We start from the raw sequence: 24,885 nt of genomic DNA, 5'->3' as shown, positions 1-24,885 counted from the left end.
CAAGCAAGCAAAAAACTTGGGTCCTGAATCATGCAGTTCAGATAACAAAAACTCAGTTGATCGACAATTGGCTAATTTCCTCCTGGAACCATGTCACTACAACTCCAATCTGTCACCTGACACCTGAGTCTGGGGAGACCTCTTGACCCTCATGTGGTCCTGCTCTAAGAACTAGCACTCCAATGGCCAAACATTACACGTCAGAACAAATTATACATGTGATATTGTGCCTGTGGAAAAATCTGATTTCTTAGTCAAATATTGTTTTTTGACTATTTTGAGACATAGCTGGAATATGTGGTTCCCTCGTGGCTAACTCAAAACACACAGCGAAGACTAATCCTTTGCACCATCCTATATTAATATTTTCTTTGCCTCCTTGTAAGGCGACTAGTTATAAATGACGGGAGATTAGAAAACAATCTCATGAGAGTTAATATATTAAGGAGTTACCTAGAAAGAACCCGGATTTGTTTTTCCCCACATGGTAAATCATACAGAGTAGCAGCCTGCCCCAGATCCCCGGCAGACAACATCTTGAGTGCATATGTTATGCAGGGTTCAGTGTCGACTAATTCAAAAACTCCAGGGCAAAATAAGCAAAGTTCCCAAGTCAAAAATGAAAGTAAAATAGTGGCATGGAATTGGGAGCATTGTTGCAAACATTCCAACAACTTCATAAATAGCCATTAAAGTAGACAGCATTACGGGTTAGCAGATTTACCATTGCAAGAATCAACCTGCACTGCCCGTGTCGAGTCGCAAGCAAACCCGGCTACCTCTGACTTTACTGATAGTCTTTTTCTTTCCAGAAATGCAATCACATTTGACAGAATTAATATTGAGATCGTTTTACTAGAGGGCTTATCCAAATATATGCTATATTAAAAATAGTCATGATATAAATATTTCTCACAAGAGCTGCAGCGATGGTGTGAATAAAAAACTCCCTTCTGAGATTTCAGTAAAACCAGATCTCACAAAGGATCTGAAAGAAAACAAACAAAAAACAAACAGACATACACAAAGAGACACACACACACACAGAACAAACCTTATGTTAATCCGGTTTAGCAAAACAGGCACTATTTTGACACTATTTTATGAAGTACCATACTGTTCCTTCCCAGATGGAGTAGGAGAGATGAATCGGCTACAGGTTTCTCATAATAATGTTCAGGGGTAGGGAGTATCTAAGCATGTTCCATAGCAGCTTAATCAAAATCAAAATTTCTAAATGCAGCAAAATGTTAGCACTGTCAAATGGCCAAGCACGCAAGAGGAATTTCTCTCTCCATGCCCTCCTACCGATACATACAAAGCCCCAAATACATCGGCTGGAATTTTTAAATCGTAAATTAGATATCAAAATGCTTACGGGCCTTACAATGAGATAACATCAGGAGGAACGGTGCGTGGAATGGATCTGGCATTCTCACATAAAGCATTATCTTTGGTACAAGTACACACGGCAGGGCATTTTGGCTTCGCCGGTTTCTTCCCCTCAGTCAGCAAAAGCGCAGATAAGAGACATAGGAAATAAGCAATTCTTTTCAGGGGGATGCAGGCATTTCCCATCCTCTGGCTTCTCTCTGATTCCATGCAGTCGAAAAAATATCCCCGAACATGAACAGGGCTTCTGGAATTCAGCTGGTGATTGTCTTGCTCTGAGACCAGGTCACACAAGAGTCCACCCTTTTCCTCTGCCTCTGTGTCTCTGCTTTTCAAAACGGGGACCTGCAGCTGATTCGTGAGCTGCTCTTCGCTCCAGCAACGCACTGCTCGGGGAAGAGACCTGTGAGGTGCTGTACGATGGGAGGGACCCAACTGCTGGAGGAGAGAGCCGACTTGCATCACCAAGAGAACACTGAGCACAGACCAGCCTTCGAAGGCAAAGTGAAGTGATGTAACAGAAAATAAACAGCGTTCTGCTTGCACCGGGAGGCCCTTTAATTGTTACCAAAAATAGGACGGCTTTATGTCTTATTAGTGGGTGGGTGGGCGGGTGGGTGGGAGCAGTCATCTTGTGTCAGATCTCGGCAGTCTCAGAAACCTCTGGGAATTTGCTGTGCATGAAGCAAATGACCGAGTCAGAAAAACTCGCTTCGGAGCCAGCCCTGGCTGGAAAAATGAAGTTAAATGAAACTCTCTCCCTCCGCAGCATTTGGCTAAAACCTTGGTATGGCTGGCTGAATCCACCTGACTGATGCCATCGTTGAAAGACAAATAGGAACACATGGAGAATGTGACTTTGAGGGAATGAATGTGAGTAAATACTTTTCTGACACTTATCAACTCTTATGAATTCTTGCCTCTCATAATGGGCCCCCCTCCCCCATGTGTAAGCCATCCCGTCCTTCCACGATGAGGGAGGAAACAAGAGTGTAGACTGCCCCCGTGCATAATCCACCCTCCTCATTTCTCACACTCCATTCATTATCTGTAGGACCAGAAGCTTGAGGGAGTGCCCTGCCAGCAGGAGGCTGCCAACTTTGGCTTCTCAGGGCCCTGTAAAGGACCTGGTTTAGCCCTGGAGGCTCAGACAGGGTGGGGAAAGCACTGGATTAAGAGCCAGAGCCCTGGCTTTGAGGTCCCAGATCTGCCACAAACTAGCTGGCCTTATCCCTGCATCTGTTTCCCTGTCTGTGAAATGGGGATGGTAGCAGAGGTGTTCCATAAATATCATGAACGTTACATTAAAATGGTAGGCTACGTCACTGTCATAGTTGATGGGAAAGAGAGCATACCCTTGGAATAGGAAATTTATTTAAAGAAAAAAAAAAAACAGGCCTTGACATTGGGACATTGGGGCAGGGTGGTGTAGTCCAAGAGGGTGGGAGGACCCTTGCCTTGGAGGACAAGGAGGAGAATAGACCCTGGGTCCTCTTACCACACTGAAGTCGGCCACCCTGGAGCTGGCCCAGCTGGCCAGGGGATGTCAGTCTACAGTCCTTTCTCCCGCTCAGCTTCTTAGACTGAAAGCAGGAAAAGGACAATTTGAACAAATGTGTGATTATGACCAAACTCATCCTCCACTGGAGCTTGATGCATTGGCAGTCTACCCCTTCCCTCCCATCACATGCCCCACACTCACTGCAATCACTTGTTTAATCTCTGTAAGCTCTGGAGGTGGGAGGAGGGGGGAAGTGGCAGGCATGTTCATTCTTGTATTTGATTACTGTCTGTTCACTCAGAAGGCTCTAAGCTTCATGAGGGCAGAGACCCTGCAGTGAATCCAGTGCCTGGACAGCGTTGTGCACATGCTGGGCAAACAGTACACCTAGAGCAACAATGGAGCGTAAAGGCTATTCATGACCAGACCACGCTCATCCAAAGAAACTTCACATCAGATCTCAGAGTTATAATAGAGGAATTTGATCTCATCAAGGGGGTCAGAGGACAATTCCCTGAAGAAGTAATGATTGAGCTGAGTTCCCAGGTAAGGGGGAGTGAAAGAGAGAGCAGGAGCATTCCAGGTGGGGCAAATAGACACAAGGGCCTGGCCTTGACCCTGAGAACAGCGGACACCTCTGCAGTGTTTTAGGCAAGGAGTGATATCATCTGGTTTGTGCTTCAAAAGGACCAGTAGATTATGATCATTAAACCAACTCTTGAGGGCATATAAATATGTTGTATTTTTACAGAAAAGGAAAAAAACCTCAATCCAAGAGAAGTAATGATTTTAGAATAGATTCTACTAATGTTTCACTGTCAAAGTCTCTATGGAGGGACGGGGTATATGATAGTGTTTTTAGAAACTGTGACCCATGGGCAAGCCCCACTTGAAATGGTAAAAGTGTCACTTAAAAGTTGGCTGCAAGCCAGATTTCTGTAAATTGAATCCTGTTTCAAGCGCACAGTGGCAACTTGCTCCATAAAATAATTATGTAGTAAAAATTTTATAGGGGACGTTTTTTATTCTAACCACCCATCCCCTAACTTATCTGACTTGTGAATGATGCATTTTGTAATTATAAAATAAAGACCCCGAGAACCTTCAGGGACCTCAGAGTTCTCAGATCCAACCCCCAAAATGTTATAGGTGGGGTAACTGTGTTCCTGAGAGGTCATACAGATGGCAGGGAACAGAGCTATCACTCTGTGTGGGGTGACATTCTCACAGAGACTTGGTGAAACTCATCAGTGTGGTTAAACGGGATAATTCACTCCCTATGTTTCACTTTTAAATGTATCAAATTATCAAGATTGTTTGACCAGCCCTTGGGTTTGTACTCTGTAGACACAGTCAGAGAAAGGGTGGGCAGTCTTTCATTTTTGACTGGACGAAGCCAGAAGGGCAAATGAATGAGGGAAAGAAATCATACCCATAACTTCACTTTGCAGCTGTATTTATCTGGTGGTTCAGTGTGTCAGTTCCAGTGGAAAAAGGACCATGGGTGGGGGGGTGGGGGGGGTGGACTCTAAGGACAAATTACAATGGGCATTCTGAAAAGACAGTAACTTTTTCTTTTTCTATGGCATTTAAAGCCCAGACTTGAATTCCCTATTCAATTAAAACACCCACTAACCCACTAAGATCAGGCAAAATTGTAACCGTGTAATGTGGAATGCTGATAGCCTTTTAAGGGAAGAGAAACTGCCTGACTCCAGAATTGGATCTGAGGAGGGGGCTAGGAAGAGCAATTTGCCATACTGAAGACTTGAAGGGCCTGGAGAGGGGGCTCTTACAGCTGATGAGACTTCCCCACAACTCCTCCGCCTCCTCCTCCGGGAAGCCCTGGTAGGGCACACAGAGGATGTGGGAATCGGGAGGGTGAAAGCTTAGGGGTTTCCACCAAGTTGGACACCTTTAGATAAGGTTTGATAACCCACCTGTGCATTACGGTGGGAGCCCTTGGGAGAGTGGCTTAGAAAGAATGAAAACAGAGCTGGAAGGAGGCGCAGGGGGTACTGGGAGGCTTGACTGAGGAAGGCTGGATGCGCAGGCCCAGCTGTAGAAGCCCAGTGGGTCCCAGGCTGGCTCTGCACTTTGCCAGCCTATGACCACAGGCTACAATGTAACCTTTCTAAAGCCATAGTTTTCTCTTCTTTATCATGAGGATAATAGTAATACATATCACATGGAATTGTTGACAGAATTAAATGTATCTAAAGTGTTTAGCATGGGGTCTGGTACATGGGGAAGATTTGTTATCATCCTCCTCATCATTGCTGCAACAAAACTTGAACTCTGAACATGTGACTCCCAAGACCTGGGAAGCCAAGCTCTCAAATAAAAATGGGTTTATCTTAAGTCTGTATTCGCTCTAGGAAGCAGGCACTTCTGGGCAGGATGACAGACTGTGGCCTTGCCAAGAGTCTATTTGCATAAAGCAACCAAGGATCCTCCTGGGAAAGAAAGAACTCACCAGTCTGGGTGAGAGTAAGAACATCCAAGCCCAGTCCAAGGACAAGGTCCAGAGCTGGAGAAAAAGAAGGTGGTTTTGGTGATGAACACAGAACGGAGATTGTTGTCAGCCTGCTGCCCTTGAACACGCGTAAGTTAGAAGGGGTAAGAAGAATCTACATTTGAGTCCTTGGAACAAAGTGGGTGCTTTCTAGGTTAGTGGGCATCATGGCCTTGCACGTGGGTGCTGTGAGGAACTGCGCCCAGCGCTGCGGCACCGGAACTGCCATGGAGATATAACAGCGTCCCCATCCGAGCCCGTGACTCACACGTCACCAAAGCCACTGGGTTTTCCACCAGGAGCAGCTCAACGTTAGTGGCCTAGCAGCAGTGACGGCCACACCGAGGAGTAGGCAAATGATCCCAGCAGGGAGCCAGAGCACAAGAGAAGGGAAACAGGCCCTGGCGTGTGTTCGGGAGCACATGTGCGATGTTCTCTGGGCATCCTCGGAACCGGGACAGGGGCTTTGTGGAGGGGCTGGAGATTCTGGGAGAGCTGATGAAAGCAGAGGGAGAGAGGAACAGCCTGTGCTGGTTCTGATCCCAGCTCTCCCCTCAGGCTGGCGTGGCCTAGGAAACACGCATTATGCAAGTAAACAAATCATTATTATGAGCCTCAAAAGCTCCAGCTTGGCCCTGCCTCCCTTTTACAAACACTCACACATGCAAATGGGTGTCAGTTCTTCTGTGTGTGTGTGTGTGTGTGTGTGTGTGTGTGTGTGTGTGTGTGTACGGTTGTGATGTAAAATGTTTCTTACAATCAGTCTATGACCAAAAAAAAAAAAGAAAGAAAGAAAAAGAAAATGCTTCATTAGAGGATGCAAAAGATCTTCACCCACCCCAGGAGTCTGTGAAATGGCAGAGAAATGTTGATCTCAATACCAAAAAAATTCACTTACTGATTGAGGGCAGTAAGTAGACTGGTTTGAATATCATTTCTGTTATTTACTAGCTGTGTGAACTTGGGCAAGTTGCTTAACTACTCTGTACCTCATTTTCTACATTGATAAAGTAGCAGTAATACCATCTTTACATTGTTGATATTAGGATTAGTGATAATGCACGTGGAAGGCATGTCACAAAGAAAGCATTCAGCTACTGATAGTTCTGCCAGAAATTAGATGGGAAGTGGGCAAGGCCGGTGAGCAGAGGACCAGATTTTACCTTTTTTTTTTTTTTTTTTTTTTTAAGATTTCATTTATTTATTTGAGAGAGAGATAGCAAGAGAGAGAGAGCATGAGCAGGGGGGAAAGGGAGAAGCAGGCTCCCCACTGAGCAAGGAGCCTGATATGGACTCAATCCCAGGACCCTGGGATCACGACATGAGCTGAAGGCAGACGCTTAACCAACTGAGCCACCCAGGTACACCGAGGACCAAATTTTAAAGATTACTTAGAAAGAGGGTGTCACTTAGGACTCTTTGGTAGAAAGTGTCAGACATTGATTCTGCCAATCGTAGCATAAAAGGCCCTCATTGCCATGGTGATAGAGTGACTCGCAGAATCCAAGGACGGTCTGTCCAAGCAGGTTTCAGAAAGGAGAAACTTGTGGGAGCTCAGGGATCTAGGCAGCAGGAGGTGAGGGACAAGGACCTCAGGTGAACCTGCTCCAACCAGTTCTTGTCCCCATGTTCCTCCCCAGAGGAGAGAGCCTGGTGGGCTGAGCTGGGGTCAGGTACCCACCCATTTGCCATGGGAAAGCAGGACACCTTGGCAGCAATCCCACCAAGAGTGGAGGCGATGGGAGGGGTGTGGCACCCCAAAGGAAACTTTGGTGTTACTACCAGGAGCAAAGAGGATGGCTGGGCAGGCAAAATCGAGGGACACTCACTAGGGGATGGTATGTGTGCCAGCATTTTTTAGCTAATATCATATCCCTTGTCCCCAGCCTATCACCCCAACCAACCAACCTCATGATTTTTATTTTATTTTATTTTTTTTTAAAGATTTCACGTATTTATTTGACAGAGAGAGAGAGCAAGAGCAGGAACACAAGCAGGGGGAGTGGGAGAGGGAGAAGCAGGCTTCCCGCCGAGCAGGGAGCCCGATGTGGGACTCGATCCCAGGACTCTGGGATCATGACCTGAGCCGAAGGCAGACGCTTAACGACTGAGCCACCAGGTGCCCCAACCTCATGATTTTTAAAAGAATGACCCAGAGGGTAATTTATACAAACAGATATGGGTAATTTCTCAAAAGACAGATAAACCCTTATGTCCTGACTATGGAATTGGGGCATTTTTTACTCCTATGGTCCAACTTTGGCCGAGAGGAATTGCAAGGCAATAGGAATAAAGCTGACACTTACAGAATGCGTATTTTGTGCCATCAGCTGTTCTAAGCCCTTTATGTAATTAATTCATTTAATCCTCATAACAATCCAATGGGCTAGATATTTATTATTATTGTTGTTGCTATTGTTATTTCCTCTCCACTTACAGAAAAGAAAACTTAGGGCCAGGAGATGAAGTAGTGTGCCCAGGGTCCGGCAGCTGGTGAGGAGCGGCGCTGGGATCTAACCCAGGCATCTGAGTCTGATGCCCACGGTGTTAGCCACCACTGGACACTGCCTCCCTGAAGGGTCAGTGGGATGCGGGATCCTGGGTGCTGCTTTGGAGGCCCATAGTGCCTCACTGGTGCGGTGCTGCTCTAGAACTACAATTCCCAGCATGCAACTGGGCTATCATCTTAACCCCTTCCTCACCAAAAGTTCCTCGCAGTCCTGGGTAAAAAAATTTTTAAGGGCAAATGTGGCAAAATCTGGTCTCCCTAAAGGATGATTATGTAATTGAGGTATGAATGCATATGTAAGTGGGAGTAGACAGAGGAGAAGGTAAAATTCTAGTTTAAAATATCCTCTGCATTTTAGTGTTCAAAGGAAGGCACTGAAAATTACTATGGGGAAGACCATTTTTTAACTGAGAAATGTGTACCGTGATAGTATCACTATTCTCAAACTTTCTTGCACTTTGCAATCACTTGGAGAATTTCTAAAAATACTTAATGCGAGGGTCACATCCCTAGAGGTTCTGATTTAATTGATCTGGAGTATGACCTGGACATTGAGCATTTTAAATGTCACATGAAACTCTAAAGTGCAGCAAAATTTGAGAACCCTTGTTTTGAAGAAGAGAAATATTCAGGTGGGGTCATAAAGATAAATCAAATTGTGACTAGCTCAAGGAAACTTGTCTGAAAAAAGAGAGGGAGACAGAATAGTCTTTCAAGCAGCAGTTTTCAATCCTGGCTGCACATTAGGATCACCAGGGAAATGTTTTAAAAATTACCTTACCCCAGACCAACTGAAGTAACATCTCCGGGGATGTATTCTGGTGAAAGAACTGAACCCCAGAACGGTGGTTCTCGAAGTGTTCCCAGACCAGCTGTTACCTGGGAACTTGCCCCACCCCACCCCTGACAATTGGGAACAGAAACTCGGGGGGAGGGCCCAGCAATTTGTGTTTTCACCAAGCTTCCCAGTGATTCTGGTGCACTGTCAAGTTTCGATAACCACCGCCCTGGGATGGAGGCTCCATGGAGACGGGAACTTGGTCTGATGTTTTCACCAATGATCCTAGCGAAGTGGTAGGCACAGAGAATGTGCTTTCCGTAGTCTGTTCCATTAAGGGCCCTCAATGAACCAGGCCTCCTAGTACTCATGCCCTTGCGCCCTCTCCCCTGGGAGCCAGACTGGCCCTCTTTAACCAACAAAATGTGCACAAGTGATACGAGGCCAGTTCCTGGCCAGAGTTTTAAGAACCGGCAGCTTCTGCTTCTATACTCTTAGGAGCCCTGAGGTGCCATGTCAGTAGTCAGGCTCCTTGTGAAGAGGCCACATAGTTAGAAATCCTGAGTCTCCATAGAGAGAGAGACCCAGCCACCCCAGCACCCATGCTGAGTTCAGCTCCAGCCAGACCTACCAGATGAATGCAGCCACAAGAGTGACCATGGGCAAGACCAACAGCAGGAACTCCCAGCTGAGCTCAGACCAGATCAAAGAGCTGTGAGCAAATAAAATGATTTTAAGCCAGTAAGTTTTGGGTGGTTGGTTAATGCAGCAACAGGAAACATGAAACAATGCTCAGTACATACCTGTTGACTTAATGGTGAAAGTGCTGTAGGGACATGGAGCTAGAACACAGCCTCTCTCCTTTGTCAAAGGAGGAAAAACAGGAGTTAGATAGAAAGCAGGGATATACTAGCCAGTTGACAAAAAGGATGGCTAAGGAGGGAACTTTGACCAGAAGCTATTAATACTGCACCCACAGCCCAGCAGCAAAGGCCCAGAGTGCCCAGCCAGGAGCAGAAGAATCAGAGGTACTAACTCTTGCACACTGACTACTGATTATATGCCAGGCATATGGATAAAACATTTTTCTGATATTAATTCTCAACAACAAATACTACATATTTAAAATATATAATATACACATAACTCATATAATATTCTATATAATTGTATTATATATATTTGAATTATATATTAATTCTTCTCAACAGATTTGCATAAGTACTATTATTACCCCATCTTACAGATGAGGCAACAATGCAATATTGCTGTGACAAGAGAGAGGGTCGGTGTGTTCCTAAGGCGCTTGGAACTGTTTACCTGCCCCTTTCAATTGCTCTTCATTCATTGGTTCAACATGTACTTCTGAATACTCTGTTATGCATGAGGCATTGGGGAATGCAAAGACACATAAGTCTCTGTCTTCAGCAAACGGAATGAATACCTAGATTATAAGATGGTAGACAGTTCACTCTCCATTCTTAATTCTCTCTCTGCTTCTTTGGGAGGCAGCAGTAGAATTGTAGAAATGGACAGATCTGAGTTCAAATTCTGACATTGCCCCCTACTGGCTGTGGGATCATAGTCAGTCCCTTAGCCTCTGTCTCAGTATCTTTATGCGAAATGAGATTAATGTTGACCTTACAGGCTTTTGCCAAAGGCTGGATGAAATCATGTCTATGAAAGCATTTTATCAACTCTAGTCTTTTACAAGTATGAGGGGTTCTTCTTATGCTGTTCTAGTCATGTTTACTAAATTGAATTCAATCCTCCCTCCCCAACTGGCTCTTTTTTTTTTTTAAGATTTACTTTATTTATTTGAGAGATAGAAAGAGAGAGCACAAGCTGGGGGAGGGGCAGTGGGAGAGGGAAAAGCAGGCTCCCTGCTGAGCAGGCAGCTTGCTCTCAGGACCCTGAGATCCTGAGCTGAGCTGAAGTCAGACTCTTAAACGCTGAACCGACTGAGCCACCCAGGCACCCCTCCCCCAACTGATTTTATCTCTCATTCTTTCCCCTTTTATTTCCCTTTATTGTAAAGGTAGCCAAGATTCATTTCAATCAGGTATATGGTATGACAGGCAGACATGGAAATGACTGTCATGAAGGAAGAAGTTGCTGTACTTGCCCTGGAGTGTGAAACAGGAGGCCGGGCAGGCCATGCAGGGAGGCCACATGAAGAAGCACTAGGGACAGTCAGGAGGCAGAAGGCGTGAAGGGAAAATGTAGACAAGAGCCTTTATTGTGCTTGTTTGAATAATCGCAGTGGGCTTTGGGACATAAGAGCTGTCCCTAATTATGGGGTACCTGCTTCTGGGATGACTAGAGCAGGTGGACAGTGGCTCAGAGGAGGAGAGCCCAGTAGAGGAGATGGTTGGGAGATGGACTCTGCCTTGGTTGGTTTGCGTATGACAGATATTCTCACAGATGAGTCGTTTACTATCTCTAGGAATCGGTTAACTCTGGCAGGGGCAGTCCCTCCAGGGTTAGGAAGGCCCCAGATGTCAAACCATCAGAATATAGAAAATAAGAAGACATGTTTAATACACCCTTCCAACCGCTCTTCTGTAGGAAGCAACTGACGGGGCTCTAAGAGAACTAAGAACAATGTGGGAGCCTGGGGAACCACCCGATTAAGAGTGCTGGTCTGTGAGGAAGGGAACAGGAGGGTCAGCGAATCCAGTGGAATTTAGGCTCTGGCATTCTTTAGTTTACCGAGATTCCAAGCCCATCGCAGAGTGAAGCCCAGGTGAATGGGATGAAAGGCAGCAAGTCGTATGGCTTTAAAAAACCTCCTTGAAGGCAGGACCTGCAATTTATGTATCTTTCTATTCCTTTGGCTGAATGACCATTACCTAGGAGAAACAGCTAAAATGGCCCTTGTAAAGGAGAAAATATAGTTCAGATGTGTGGCCTGGTATTTTCTTTTACTTTTAAAAAATAAACTTTGTTTTGTTTAATTTTTATTAATGCAGTTAAGTATACTGAATTTATACATGTTCATAACCGTCTTCCATGTTGAGTAGAAAGTGAATTTGGCACGGACTGGGGACTCTTGCTTGCAGCCCCAAAGAAGGAGACCCTCTGGCTCATGCTGGTGGGAGAACTTGAACGGGCCCTGCTGTCCTTCCTCAGTTCAAGTTTCAGGGGAGGAAAACTGATGTAACTGATTATGGCGATGATGATGGTGCTGCTGCTGCTGACAACACTTAGCATGTGCTTACAGTGTGCCGAGGACTGGTGTAGGTGCCTTGGAGACGTTACCCCATTTAACTGGAACACAGTTTGGCTACTCTTCACTCCCGATTTATAAATGAGGAAACTGAGGCGCAGAGGCCAGGCAGCTTGCCCAAGCTAAGAGGTCCACCTGGCTTAACACAGAGACATTCCGCACTCTTCCTCACTCCACAGCACTGTCTCCTTGCTGCAGAGTGGTTTCCTGGAACAAAGGTGACCCCACCTTACTCACACAAGAGCGGGCAGGAACTGCGGGGTGCGGAACTCCTGGGAGTAATGGCTGTTGGGCCCTTGTGCTGGTCCGGCCGTGTACCCAGGGCTGATCCCTTGGAAAAGCTGTGGCATATGGGAAGTTTGTCTCTGGGACGTGGTAGAAAGAGAAGGGGCCAAGATCTGGTTCTGTCTGGGATGAGCTGTATGACCTTGTGTGTAGCTCTTCACATTGAGGTTCTGCTTTTCAAAGGAAGTGCTGGGGCTGGATGAGATCTAAGGATCCTGTACATGTGAACTGCCTCTGCCAGAAATCCTACCGGAGAGAAGATTATTGGAAAGGCAGGGAGAATGTTGAGCAGGTTCTTGAATGTACAACAGCAAGTTACTAATAGCTATTTGGGTGCCTGGAGGAGTTGTGAAAATATTGGCCTAGTAGCCTCTTGCTTCCCCCTGGCTGCAACCGCTGGACCAGAGATGCCAACATCCTGAAACTCTTGGAACCTCCACACACAACGAAGAATTGTCTTGCCCCAAAGCTCTTAGCATTCTCACTGAAAAGGAATAAAAGAAGTTCTCATAGTGGGAACATAAAAAACTTCTTTGTGCATTTTTCTGAACATTAATCAATAACCCATTAGCCCAGGGAAGCTGAATGCTCTACATACAGAATCCAAAACAAACTGACAGATATCCTCTGGCAAGAACTGTGGAGGTGTTGTGTGGCCATGGACAGGCATTTCATTTCCTCAGGTCTCAGTTTCTCCAGCTTCATAACACTAACATTCTAGAACTTCCAAACTTCTCTCCTCAGGCAGGAGAAATACCTTGCCAAAACAGAGGCTTGAAAAGACTTTGTTTTCCTCATTTTGTGTATAGTAGATGCATGTACTACGGTTAACCAAAATGCACATGGCAAAGTTTATTTTATTTTGTTTTTTTAAAAGATTTTATTTATTTGAGAGAGAGAGAGAAAGCAAGGGACAGAGCGGGGTGAGGGGGTGAGGGAGAGGGAGGGGGAGAAGCCGACTCCCCGCTGAGCATGAAGCCTGATGTGGGGCTCAATCCTAGGATCCCGAGATCATGACCTGAACCAAAGGCAGACGCTTAACTGACTCAGCCACCCAGACATCCCACACATGGTGAAGTTTAAATCAAAATACAAAAGCATACTCTGCTGAGTATATTGACTGTAGTTAACAATACCATATTGCATATTTGAAAGTTGCTGGGAGAGTAGATCTTAAAAGCTCTCATCACAAGAAAAAAACCTCTTTTGTGGCTATATATGGTGACAGATGTTAATTAGATTAATTGTGGTGATCGTTTTGCAAAACTATATATGAATATCATTATGTTGTATGCTGGAAATCGGTGTAATATTATAGGTCAATTTTTAAAATAGTGTACAGAAGCAAATGATCCAAGAATATTTTTGGTAATGTATGATTTTAGTTATTTAGCATTTTCTCTAGAAATATATTTGAATTTTTCAGAGCCAAACACCAAAAATGCAGGGAAGGCCTTGGTAGGCTGCCTTTCAAGTGGCTAGACTTGAATAGCAAAAAAAAAAAAAAAAAAAAAAGAAGGTTGTTAGTGAATAAAACAAGCATAATTCTCAGTCATGGGCAAGGTGAACATAACTGAGCCAGAAATATGATTTGGGGTGGTCCTAAGGGAAAACAGTGCCTCTGAGAGGCGTTGCCCTAGGGAGGACTTGTTTATTGGAATGCAAAGCTGAAAATATGATTATTCTCCTTTCTTCTTCTTCTTCTACTTTATGCCTGAATCATTCCCACAGTAGTTATTAGCAGTCATTTTTTTCTTAAAAGAGACACTTCTTCACCATTTCAAGGAGACCATTAAGTGCTTTTTTGTATGGTTATTTTGGTTTAAGATTCTGAAATTGAAGACGAAACCTGCAACTAGACTGTTCTGCTTTGGAAACGTGAACTTCATGATGTTGGATTTCAAGCTTGTTGCTTTTGCCTTATCCCTTTAGAAAGGCCCTGTTTTGTTTTGTTTGGCTTTGTACTCTCATTCTGGAAGAACTAAGAGCTTTCCACTGCTGCCCGTGACTTGTGGCCTGTACTACACCCATTAAGTTTTCGTAGGAGTGATGATCCCAGAAGCTTGGAATTTAACCCCGGAACATGGCAAGGGAATGATGGAACTGGTTATGACCATAGGATTAGTGCCCTGCTGGTCTGGAGCAGGGAGAAACATGGACAGCAGGGGGGTGTCAGGCCCCTGCACCCGCCCCTCTCTTGGCCACATGCTTGGCACGGCCTCGACTGCTCCCAGCGGTGGAGCCAGGGAGCTGGAAGAACCGATACTTGCTGGACCAATTGATCATCTCACCTGCTCTGCAGGCCAGGCATTAGCATCCTCACCCTGCGGGTGAGGAAACACAAGCTCCCAGAGGTTCAGTGACTTGCCCAAGGCCATTTAGTTTGGCTTCAAACTGACTTCGGTCTGTTTCCAAAATGTTTATCATGTGATTCCTTATTTTTGATGTGTATGAAATTATGGGCAGTTCTTGAGGCCTTGTCTGTATACTGTATGGCATTTGGGGCATGGAAATAACTGAGGCTGATCCAGCCCTGGCTCTGGAGGCTCTCAGGGGAAGCCTGGGGGAACCCTTGGGTCATCCCAATCCAGTAGGATGCAGTATAGCATGATGGTTGTGGCTCAGCTCCTGGCATTGGCATTTACTAGCTGCATGACCTTGGGAAAAATTTTAAACTTTCTTATCCTCAGTTTTCTCACCTGTAAAATGAAGATATCAGTACTCACCTCACAGGATCCTTATGAAGAGGAAATGAGATAAGGTAAGAAAGTGCTTAGCACATAGCAAGCTATTATTATTCGGATCAAGAGTGCCTCTCCTGAAGCCATCAGAATGAGTGAGTGGAGAAGCCAGGCCTGGCCATGGGGGAGAACAGCCTGGAACGGCTGCCTTCCCGGCCCAGACTATACCCTCAACCCCAGGCTTCTGTGATGGGTACCCTCCATCTAGTCTGAGGATAGATCCCAGGACCCTGAAGAAACATAGTCCAGGGGTGGCATTCCCTACTCTCCCCACCCCAGAGAGCAGCCAGATCTCAGAAGGGCTTTCAAAGGACGGCATCAACACTCTAAGATGATTGTTCAGGTTTTTCCAGGAAAACACCACTTTCCCCTTTTGTCACTTTTCTGGACCAACATTGAAGTGAGTTGTGATGGACATGGGCCCTCCTTAAATGGAGTGTTCATCATCTGGCATTTGACTGTAATCATGCCACTCAGATTAGAACTAAGTAAATGCTGGATTTTTATTTATTTATTTATTCATTTTACTTTGAACAGTTTTATCTTAGTTCTTACTCAGCATAGTTATCTAAGTTCATTCATTCAACAAATGTGTGCTAAGTGTGTTTTCCATGTGAGGCACAGCCTAGCACTGGACATTCAGTACAGGGCAAGACCCGCAGAGCTCCTGCCTTTGAGCATCATAGTCTAGAGGAGGAGTCAAGAATTAAATAAGAGGAAGCACAAGGTGGGAGAAGACTGTGTTAGGGGACAATCAGGTTGGTGGAGCAGCGATAACAGCACAGAGTCTCAACTGGGGGGTCAGGAAAATTTAAACTAAACCCAGAGGGCTCCATTTCTGTTTCAGTCCATCCTGGCAGCCTCCTCAAGGTCCCCAGATTGCCTGTGGATGTCAGGTGGCTGCACTAGTAGAGAGTGTCCCACTGTAGTCTCTCTGCTCCCCAAGATCTGGGAAACTTCCTCATGCCTTTGCCTCTGACTTCTCCCCACAATAGGCAAGGCTTCTGAGAAATGGTTTCTAGGATAAACCAGGGAACACAGCGTATAACGTGAAACAAGAAAAAAGTACAAGAAGAAAAAGGTTTTGTGCCTCTGTAGGGAAGGAAAATTTTTCTCTTCTACTCCTTAGGTTCCCTGCCTGAGCCCCGCAAATTAAACTGACAAAGGGCAGCTTAACAAGAGTTTTTTAAAAACAGGATTTAATTATATACTTATGCACAGGAGTTCACAAAGAAACATGACTGAAGGAGGTGTTACAATTTGGGGCTCATATATCACCTTAACAAGGGGTGACACTGTGTGGAGAGGAGGCTAGACAAAGGGAAAGGGGTTTGGGGCTTTTGGAATGTGGGTAAGTTATGAGAAGGTGACTAGGAAACATGGTAAATAAGAGTTGTTTAGGGGCGCCTGGGGGGTTCAGTTGGTTAAGTGTCTGCCTTCGGCTCAGGTCATGATCCCAAAGTCCCCCACATTGTTCAGCAGGGAGCCTGCTTCTCCCTCTTCTGCTGCCCCTCCCCCACCTTGTGCTTGCTCTCTCTCTCTCTCTCTCTCTCTGGCTCTCTACTCAAATAAATAAATAAAATCTAAAAAAAAAAAAAGGTTTCTTAAGGTTTATTATGTAGATAAGAGTCCTCTCAGGTGATAAGAATTGTCTCAGAGCAGTTCTTTTCCTGGTACTGGAGAGGTAGGCACATTCACAAATAAAAATTTATATTACATTTACAAAGGGAAAGGTGTGCCCTGCATTTAGACAGGAAGGGAAAGGGCAAAGAACCAATCCCTTTTGGCTCAAAACCACCTTATTCCAAAGTGGCATATTTTGCGGTGACATACTCTGATCTCTTTCACCGGGCCCTGTGTGGGTTTTGAGCACTGGGCTAAGAACCTTTTACATATATTTCATTCTATCATTTATTTCTCATTACAACTCTATGAGGTAGGTGTTCTTATGCCCATTTTTCAGGTCAGGGAACTAAAGCTAGACAGGTGCAATAAATAGGTCATAGAGCCAGCCAACCGCAGAGCTAGGATTTGAGCCCAGGAAACTGAGAAAATTAATTGATCCTTTTTCAGTAAAGGCAAGTTTTTGCAGGAGTGAGGGTGGGAAACACCATTGTTCCTGAAAAGGGGGCATTTAAAAAGAATTAAGGAAGGAATTCTTGGTAGGAATTGTAAATCCTCCAGCACCTGGGAGTGCGGGCCACGAAGAGCTCCATCAGCATGAACTGAGTACAGCAGAGAGGGAAGGCTTGAAGAAGGGAGTAAGGGTAGGAGAGAAGCCCCTCAGTTAGTCTCTCCCAACTTATCAGGACCCATCCAGGCTCTTCTCCCACCAATCCCAGTCACAGTCCAGCTGCCTGCACCCTCCTCTCTTGTATCTGCCTGCTCCCAGGAATTTGGAGAGCGTGGTGGCTGGTTTCCATCACTCTCTCTGGTCCCTAAAATCCTGATTCTCATGGCACTTGACAAAATACAAGGAATACTTTAAAGTATTAGCTTTAAACATCAATGTTCTAAAAGAACAACAATCTATTAGCAGCAGCAGAATTTGATTCCCTCCACAGGCAGAGTAAATCTGAAGCAAAATGTAAAGTTGGTTTTCATCCTTTATTGTATTCCTTCTCTCCTTCCCGCCTGGCCACACACCAACAGGGTCCTTCAACCTGGGTTTGCTATTCTATCTCCCTGTCTCAGCTACTAAGAAATTATCTGATAGGATACAATGTATGAAAGACACTAAGTGGTTCCTCCAAGGCCATTTTTATCAAAATAGGGCACAGACGCTTTGAGCTAGTGGCTTTTACACTGTATTTCTTAGACTTTGCATTGAATTCCCTTAACTTTCTCTCTCCCTGCCTCTCCTCCCCATAAATACACTTTGACCAGAACAACTCCACTTGTGCATTAAGATTCAGGTGAGATTTCATTTGAATGATCAGTTACTTAGAAGATGCACCGACCCCAAGGAAGTGAAGCTTTGACAATGACAGAGGCAGTTGTGGTGTCGTGGGAAGAACTCTGAAGCCACCAAACACGTGAAGAGTCCCCATTCTGCTATTTCCAGCTGTGCAGTCTTGTGCAAATCGCTTGCTTTCGTGGAGCCATGGGGTCCATATTTATACCCCGACCTTGCTGGAGAATTGGGAGCAGTAAGAGAGATCCTGTAAAGTGAAATGTAATTGTGAAAAGTTGCTATGAACCACTTTTTAGGCATTGCTGACATGCTACGGAGGAGATGTTTGGGGGCCACAGGGGGAGCCCCTGGAACTCCTCAAATCAAGCTGATTAAGTGGCCACCTAGTCACATGACTATTGATTTTACCCTTAGTGTAGGAGCACTTGCTTCCTCAATAACTTAAACTCCTTGTATTTGTCAAAATTCCTTTTGCTGCCCATCTGGGTCTCCAGTGTCTAATTAAAATTTGGAAGTTTTGCGAAAACTCAGCAGGAACACTTTTTATGGAATGTTTTCTCCAGTGGAGGCGATAATGCTGCCCCTCTGGGTTAGTCCTCAAACGAATTCAACTCTCGGCCCTGCAGCCTTCACGTGGAAAGGCAGGGAAAGCAAGAGTCGAGCTGTGGAGAACAGTGCCAACTGGACTGCCTCATGCTTCTGACTCATTAGCATGTCAACAGAAGCATCTCCTCTCTCCCCATATTTTTTGCAAGGAAATGCTATTAGTGAAGCAAAGTCCAGGCAGAAGTATTGCATTGACATTGTGATCAGGCGTAAAGACAAAGCAGAGAGAGACATCCAGATATGCCTTGGTCACTGGATCAAAGGGAAGAAATAACATTAGAAAAAAAATGGGAAGGGAAAGTCTAGGTACCCAAAGCAGGGCAAATACCACATAATAATAGATAGCTATTACTTACTAAACCTTTGCTGTTCTTGACATTGTGCTTCTAAGGAAATTAACTTGTTTGATCTATGATTACTGTATAAGTCAGGGTAGGCTAATGGCCATCACAAACATTCCCCAAATCTCAGTGACTTAATACAGTAGAGGCTGATTGCTTACTCCTAGCCCACCCTCCTCAGGACCTTGGAGTCCTCCACTGGACTCTGCCTCCCAGCAGCAGATGAGGGGAAAGGGAGAGAGTGCCCATGCAGAGGTTCTCAAGCGAGGTTTTCTTCACTTCTGCCCGCATTCCATTGGTCGGAACTCAATCTCATCGTCCTTTACCAGGAGAAAAAGGAGACAAGATTTGGGGACTACATAGTGTGCCATAATAACCATGGCACCCTTTCTCAAAGATTCTTTAAGATTCCCTTTTTAAATAGCCTCTGCTGTGATATGGCTACAGCAACATCTACCGCATTTTAGACTTGGGGACAGGGATTTAAAACCTACACCATTATTTCCATGTCCCACTGAACAGTGGTGGCCCCAGTGTGTCACCTGATGCTTCATTTCCCTATTCTGTGTTCCAGGCATGTAGACCTGTAAATATCCCTGTAAATTTATCCTGTTCTCCAGGCCTTCCCACTCATTGTTCCTTCAGCTCAGATGGGTCTGGAATCACTGGTATGGGCCTAGACATTGGGAATTTTTTTTTTAAAGATTTTTATTTATTTATTTGAGAGAGAGAGAGAGACATGGAGAGAGAGAGAGAGAGTATGATTCAGGGGAGCGGCAGAGGGAGAAGGAGAAGCAGACTCCCCGCTGAGCACAGAGCCTGACACCAGGCTCAGTCCCAGGACCTGAGATCATGATTTGAGTCAAAGTCAGATGCTGAACCCACTAAACCACCAGGTGCCCCGGGAATTTTTTTAAGGCCCCTAGGTGGATCTATTTTATGGCCAGGGAAAAGGACCAATGAAAGGATTTGTTGAATGAATGTACTCCTTACCAATCAAGATTGGTAAGATTTTGAGGAGTCTGCTCTCATGACCAGGATTATTTCCCTGATTACTCTAGGCTGACTTGGGTATATTTTCAAGGGCTTTTAACACCTTTAATCGATTCCTCTCATAGAGCTAATTAGTCCATGTTAGGTGATAGACCAGCCTGGGCCATGTCACCTTAATGATTTGAAAGACTGGCTATTCCCAATGTGCTGTCATAGTTGTTAGGCCTCCCTGGGGCCACCACTGCTCTACAGGACACTGAAGTGATGGCGGTGGGTTCTGGGTTTTGCCCCAAGTCTAAATGTGGTACAAAGAGCACCTTTCAAGATATCTCTGTATTCCAAAGAAAGAATGAATGCTTCTTTAAATCTTGTTGTCTCTGTACTCCACCACCCTGCAATTGTAGATCCCCAAAACGGCCTTGCCTTCCTATGACATTTCCTACCTCCCTACCCTTGCATGAATTCTGTGTCCAGACACATGAAGGTTGCTTGAGGCTGAGACCACTCAGCTCCTCACCAAGGAGAAGGCCCAGATGGCCGTGGGCAGCCCCCCGCTGCAGCACCATCATGTACATAGGGCTCACAGTTTTCAAGCCTTGCTACCAGATTGGCGCCACCATGATGAGTCACTAGGGGAAAACGATGATAGTGTGATGGAAAACGCTACTGTGAGTGCTGGGCCAGGTACGACGTCTTCATCAAGCCATCAGTGAGGACTTACCCCAAGGAAGACTATGGGTTGGATGAGATGTGATGCCCAAAGAAGGGCATCCCCCTGCTCCAGATCCTAACTTGTCCACTTCTTGCCCCTCCCTGTGTGTACCCATTGCCCTCTTCCCTGACCCCATTTTTATTTTATTCACCTTTCCCTTGCCATTGAGTTTTGAGTGTTGTGCATTAAATTTGCTAGAAACCTGAGGAAAACAAAAACAAAACAAAAAAAACCTGCTCTGTTGGTGATACTGTTTGCTTTCCTAGGATGCCTATCTGCTCCTCTCCTTCCCATCCTTGAAGGTTCTGCTCAAGTGTTACTGCCTTGAACTCAAGCTCAGGGTTTCTAGGCTCTCCAGGGGAGAGATCAGTCAAGACAAGGGTTCTCAGCATGGTGTAACTTGCTGGACTTGCTGGTCCAGCCACCCAGGCACACAGACATGCCTAAGGATAGGCTCTGTGTGTATGAGTGTGTATAAACCGGCCAGTGATATAACGCTGGAAGCACAGATCTGTTTGGTGCAGAATCTCTTAGGATTGTCAATGGCTGTCTGTCTTGGTGCTGTAGCAATATCTAAAAAAAAAATAGAGGTTTGTTCTACACAACTTCATTTCTTTTGTACCAATGTAAATCTGTACCAACAGCAGATGACAGAGCCCTTAGGTAGACTGACCAGACTTTCTGGCTTCTTCTTCTTGGAGGCCATAATAACTAATTAACAATGAACAGGTTGCTCTTGCTCTTAATGATGGGCTGAGCACACTAGTAAGAAGAGTACAGTGGACCCTTGATCAAGAATGAAACTTCAGAATCATTATGTTTCTCTTTTATCGAAGTATAATGGACTAATGACATTGTATTCCTTTCAAGGGCACAACATAATGATTCAATATTTGTACATATTGGGAAATGAACACCACAGTAAGTCTAGCTCCATCCATTACCATGCAGAGTTATGAATTGTTACGGTCTGAGCCCTAACACAAATGTGGCCTCATTCTGAACCAAAGGCTAAGGAAGCAAGGCTACCAATTAAATTGTGGAAACAGAGACCTCTAATCTGATATCTCATTTTCTTCCTCACATCTCTGATGTGCTGAACTCCTTCAGTGAATGTGCCCCGAGGCCTCGTGACATGCTGGGCACTCGTCACGCCGGGGCGCGCTGGGTCCGTGGCAGGAAATGGGGCAGGGAGGTCCCTGATCTCAAGGAGCTGCTGGTCTACAGCCGAAGGTCTTGTTTCATTCTCAGAATCTCTCTTTTGTGGGTGTCTGGCTGTGTTAGAGGGACTTCTTTTTTTTTTAAAGATTTTATTTATTTGACAGAGAGAGACACAGCAAGAGGGGGAACACAAGCAGGGGGAGTGGGAGAGGGAGAAGCAGGCCTCCCGCCGAGCAGGGAGCCCGATGTGGGGCTCGATCCCAGGACCCTGGGACCATGACCTGAGCCGAAGGCAGACGCTTAACGACTGAGCCACCCAGGCGCCCCTGTTAGAGGGACTTCTTAACCAGCGTTAACATTTCCCCCTGGAGAACAGAGTGGTAATAATCAGTATGGGAAGAAAGGAATTGTTGCTACTCTGGTACGCACGAACTGGAGCATAAACGTCTTGGTTTCATGTCTCTTTTTTCCATGTGAGAAGCGGTTAGCTTCCCTGATTCCATACTGTTGAGGGTGACTTTTCCATTCTTCTCTCTTGGAAACATAATTTAATGGGAAGCGTCTATTGGTGGGCTGCAGGTATGAGGAATTCTCAGGATAATATATCTGATTTCCCCCTTGAAATCAAGTCACATTTATTAAGTGTCTTTTTTATATAGGAGGCACAGAGCAAGGTGCTTCCCATACATTATATCACTTAGTCTCCTGTAAGCCTCCCAATCGCCCCGTGAGTGAGGCATCATTAGTCAGCTTTCACAAAGAAGATAAAAGGGGAAAGAGGAAATGGTAGCTCAGGGCTCTGAAAAGTGCTAATTCACTTCCAGGGGATGAATACGCTTACTGTCTAGTTTCTATTCGATGGATTTCAATAAGCATGTTTAATATTAATACCTGCTGCACATTTGCATAATCTTTTCAACTTTCCAAAGCACCGTTACCTCTTTCGTATCTGGTTTGATGCTCATGCTAGCTCTGCGCTGTTATAACAGTCTAGAACTACTTGATGGCGTCTCTTTTCAAGCCTGAATCTCTGCAGAGAAACTTGCTTTTTAAGCCAATAGAAACCTTGCTTCCAGAAATCAAATCTACATCTTCATCTGCAGGGTCTCCCTGGGATGGTGTAGTCGGCTGCTTAGTACAAGCAGAAGACATCAGCACTCATAGCAGGGCTGATTGCTATGGTTACATCTGCCCCCAACATTCTCAAAAACTCCAGATTTTAGAAATTTAAGTGCCTTTACTACCCTGCCTTTGTCCAGATCTTCCTGCCACTCAGTTTGCCCTAGTTAATGACAGTCAAAGAAAAAAGAAAGAAAGAAAAAGAAGGGAAAAGCACATTTGTGTGCTTGTGCACTGAGGTGCATTTATTCTCAAAAAAAGCCCCCAGAAACCAGCCTAAATGAAGCAGGGAGGGGGGTGATGGGAGATGAAACAAAGCAGGTGCTTACTTAATTGCTGCAGCTGGTGTCAAGTGTTTGACATAATTTTTCTCCTCGTTTTATTGGCACTAGTGTTCATTTAACTTTTTAGCTGAAGCATCTGAGAGGAGTCTAAGAACTCACTCTGTTCTTGGTTTTACAGAAAAGCAAGCAAGGCAGTTTTCTTTTTTCTTTTTCTTTTTAGATTTTATTTATTTATTTGTCAGAGAGAGAGAGAGAGAGAGCACAAGCAGGGGGAGCTACAGAGGAAGAGGGAGAAGCAGGCTTCCCACTGAGCAGGGAGCCCGATGTGGGGCTCGATCCCAGGACCCCGGGACCATGACCTGAGCCGAAGGCAGCAGCTCAACTGACTGAGCCACTCAGGCATCCCACAAACCAGTTTTCTTAAAATATTGTAAGTAAACATAATCCTGAGGATTTTTTTTTTTTTTTGCTTCAAAACAACTTATTGATTATAGAAAGGGAAATTGGCTTAAATGCCATTTGACATCTTATTTGATTCTGCCCTAATTGCCATGGTCAAAATTTTAATTTGTTACCAAAGACTTGATTCAACTTGTTCAGACTCATCTGTGTGATGTGGATTTCAGAATTGTATGTGTGAGCCCAAAGCTTCCTAAGATGTTTTCTTTGGAAAGACAAGTTGTTAAATTCTGCAGTTGATGTGGCACATTCATTTTGCTGTTTGACTTTTCTCCTTTACATAGTGAAGGGACAAGTCGCAAAAATATTGGCTGCAAGTTACTTTATGCGCTGTCATTCCACAAATGTTTATAAAGCATAAACACCGTGCCAAAACCTTTTGAAGAATAAACACCATGCCAAAAACAATACAAAGAATCATGAGGCATGCAAAGATAAGGTCTTTTCCTTTCAGCAGACTGGGCCATGGAAGGAAAGGGAAACAAGTACCAGGAATAACATAATGTAGTTCCAAGGGAAGTAACAGTAACACGCCAAGGAAAAGCACATGTAGACCAGTTACTTCTGATGGCAGATCTAATTTAAAGGAAAAAATTCTTCTTTTTCCTTTCTTAAAGTAATTCAATTTAAAGAATGCTGTTCAATTATTGCATTTAAGGTGATATTTGAATTTCTCCACATTTACCATAACTTTTTTTTAAAGATTCTATTTATTTGACAGAGAGATAGATAGAGCCAGGGAGCACAAGGGGCAGGGGGGTGGGGGAGTGGCAGAGGGAGAAAGAGAAGCAGACTCCCCACTGAGCAGGGAGCCCGATGCGGGGCTCCATCCCAGGACCCTGGGATCACGACCTGGGCTGAAGGCAGATGCTTAACTGACTGAGCCACCCAGGCGCCCCCCCATTTACCATAACTTTATTGCCTTCTATTGACTCTAATCTGTATATATATGATATATATTTGTATATTTACATATTTAAATATAAATATATAATTATATTGGGCGCCTGGGTGGCTCAGTTGGTTGGGCGACTGCCTTTGGCTCAGGTCATGATCCTGGAGTCCTGGGATCGAGTCCCGCGTCGGGCTCCCTGCTCGGCGGGGAGTCTGCTTCTCCCTCTGACCCTCCCCCCTCTCATGTGCTCTCTCTCGCTCTCTCTCAAATAAATAAAATCTTAAAATATATATATATAATTATATTTCATATAAATATATTTATATTTTATATATTCTATGTATATAATTAATACTGAAAAAATTTTTTTATTTTGGAACTTTATTTCAGGGTGCATTTCATGGAGGGGGAAAGACAGATTGTAGTGCAGAGAGAGCTTTAAGAGACCTGG

The 24,885-nt window shown here is 44.8% G+C and overlaps 2 protein-coding genes across 5 annotated transcripts in view; one reads left to right on the top strand and one right to left on the bottom strand.

Annotated features, from left to right (window-relative positions):
- LGI1 (leucine rich glioma inactivated 1) overlaps positions 1 to 1,952 on the bottom strand; it is a 38,966-nt gene extending 37,014 nt beyond the window's left edge. For 2 of the 3 annotated variants that reach the window (XM_032432608.1, XM_032432607.1), the window contains exons 1-2: positions 1,388 to 1,936; positions 917 to 988 (exon numbers count right to left, since the gene is read on the bottom strand). In XM_032432608.1, coding sequence (XP_032288499.1) covers positions 917 to 988; positions 1,388 to 1,854 — 539 coding nt within the window. In that variant the 5' untranslated portion in view covers positions 1,855 to 1,936. Of the gene's footprint in view, positions 1 to 916; positions 989 to 1,387 lie in introns of all 3 variants that reach the window. The other variant, XM_032432606.1, reaches the window with a different exon arrangement.
- The window catches only part of LOC116649616 (protein FRA10AC1), a 78,340-nt gene continuing 55,287 nt past the window's right edge, over positions 1,833 to 24,885 (top strand). The window contains exons 1-4 of one of the 2 annotated variants that reach the window (XM_032432610.1): positions 1,833 to 1,896; positions 2,162 to 2,265; positions 3,195 to 3,439; positions 5,272 to 5,498. The gene's annotated coding sequence lies outside the window, so the exon portion shown is untranslated. Of the gene's footprint in view, positions 1,897 to 2,161; positions 2,266 to 3,194; positions 3,440 to 5,271; positions 5,499 to 21,729; positions 21,750 to 24,885 lie in introns of those variants that run through there. The other variant, XM_032432612.1, reaches the window with a different exon arrangement.

Source organism: Phoca vitulina, unplaced genomic scaffold (assembly GCF_004348235.1).
Source record: "Phoca vitulina isolate PV1807 unplaced genomic scaffold, GSC_HSeal_1.0 scaffold48, whole genome shotgun sequence".
Lineage (NCBI taxonomy): Eukaryota > Metazoa > Chordata > Mammalia > Carnivora > Phocidae > Phoca > Phoca vitulina.
This window is presented reverse-complemented; position numbering and strand designations above follow the sequence as displayed.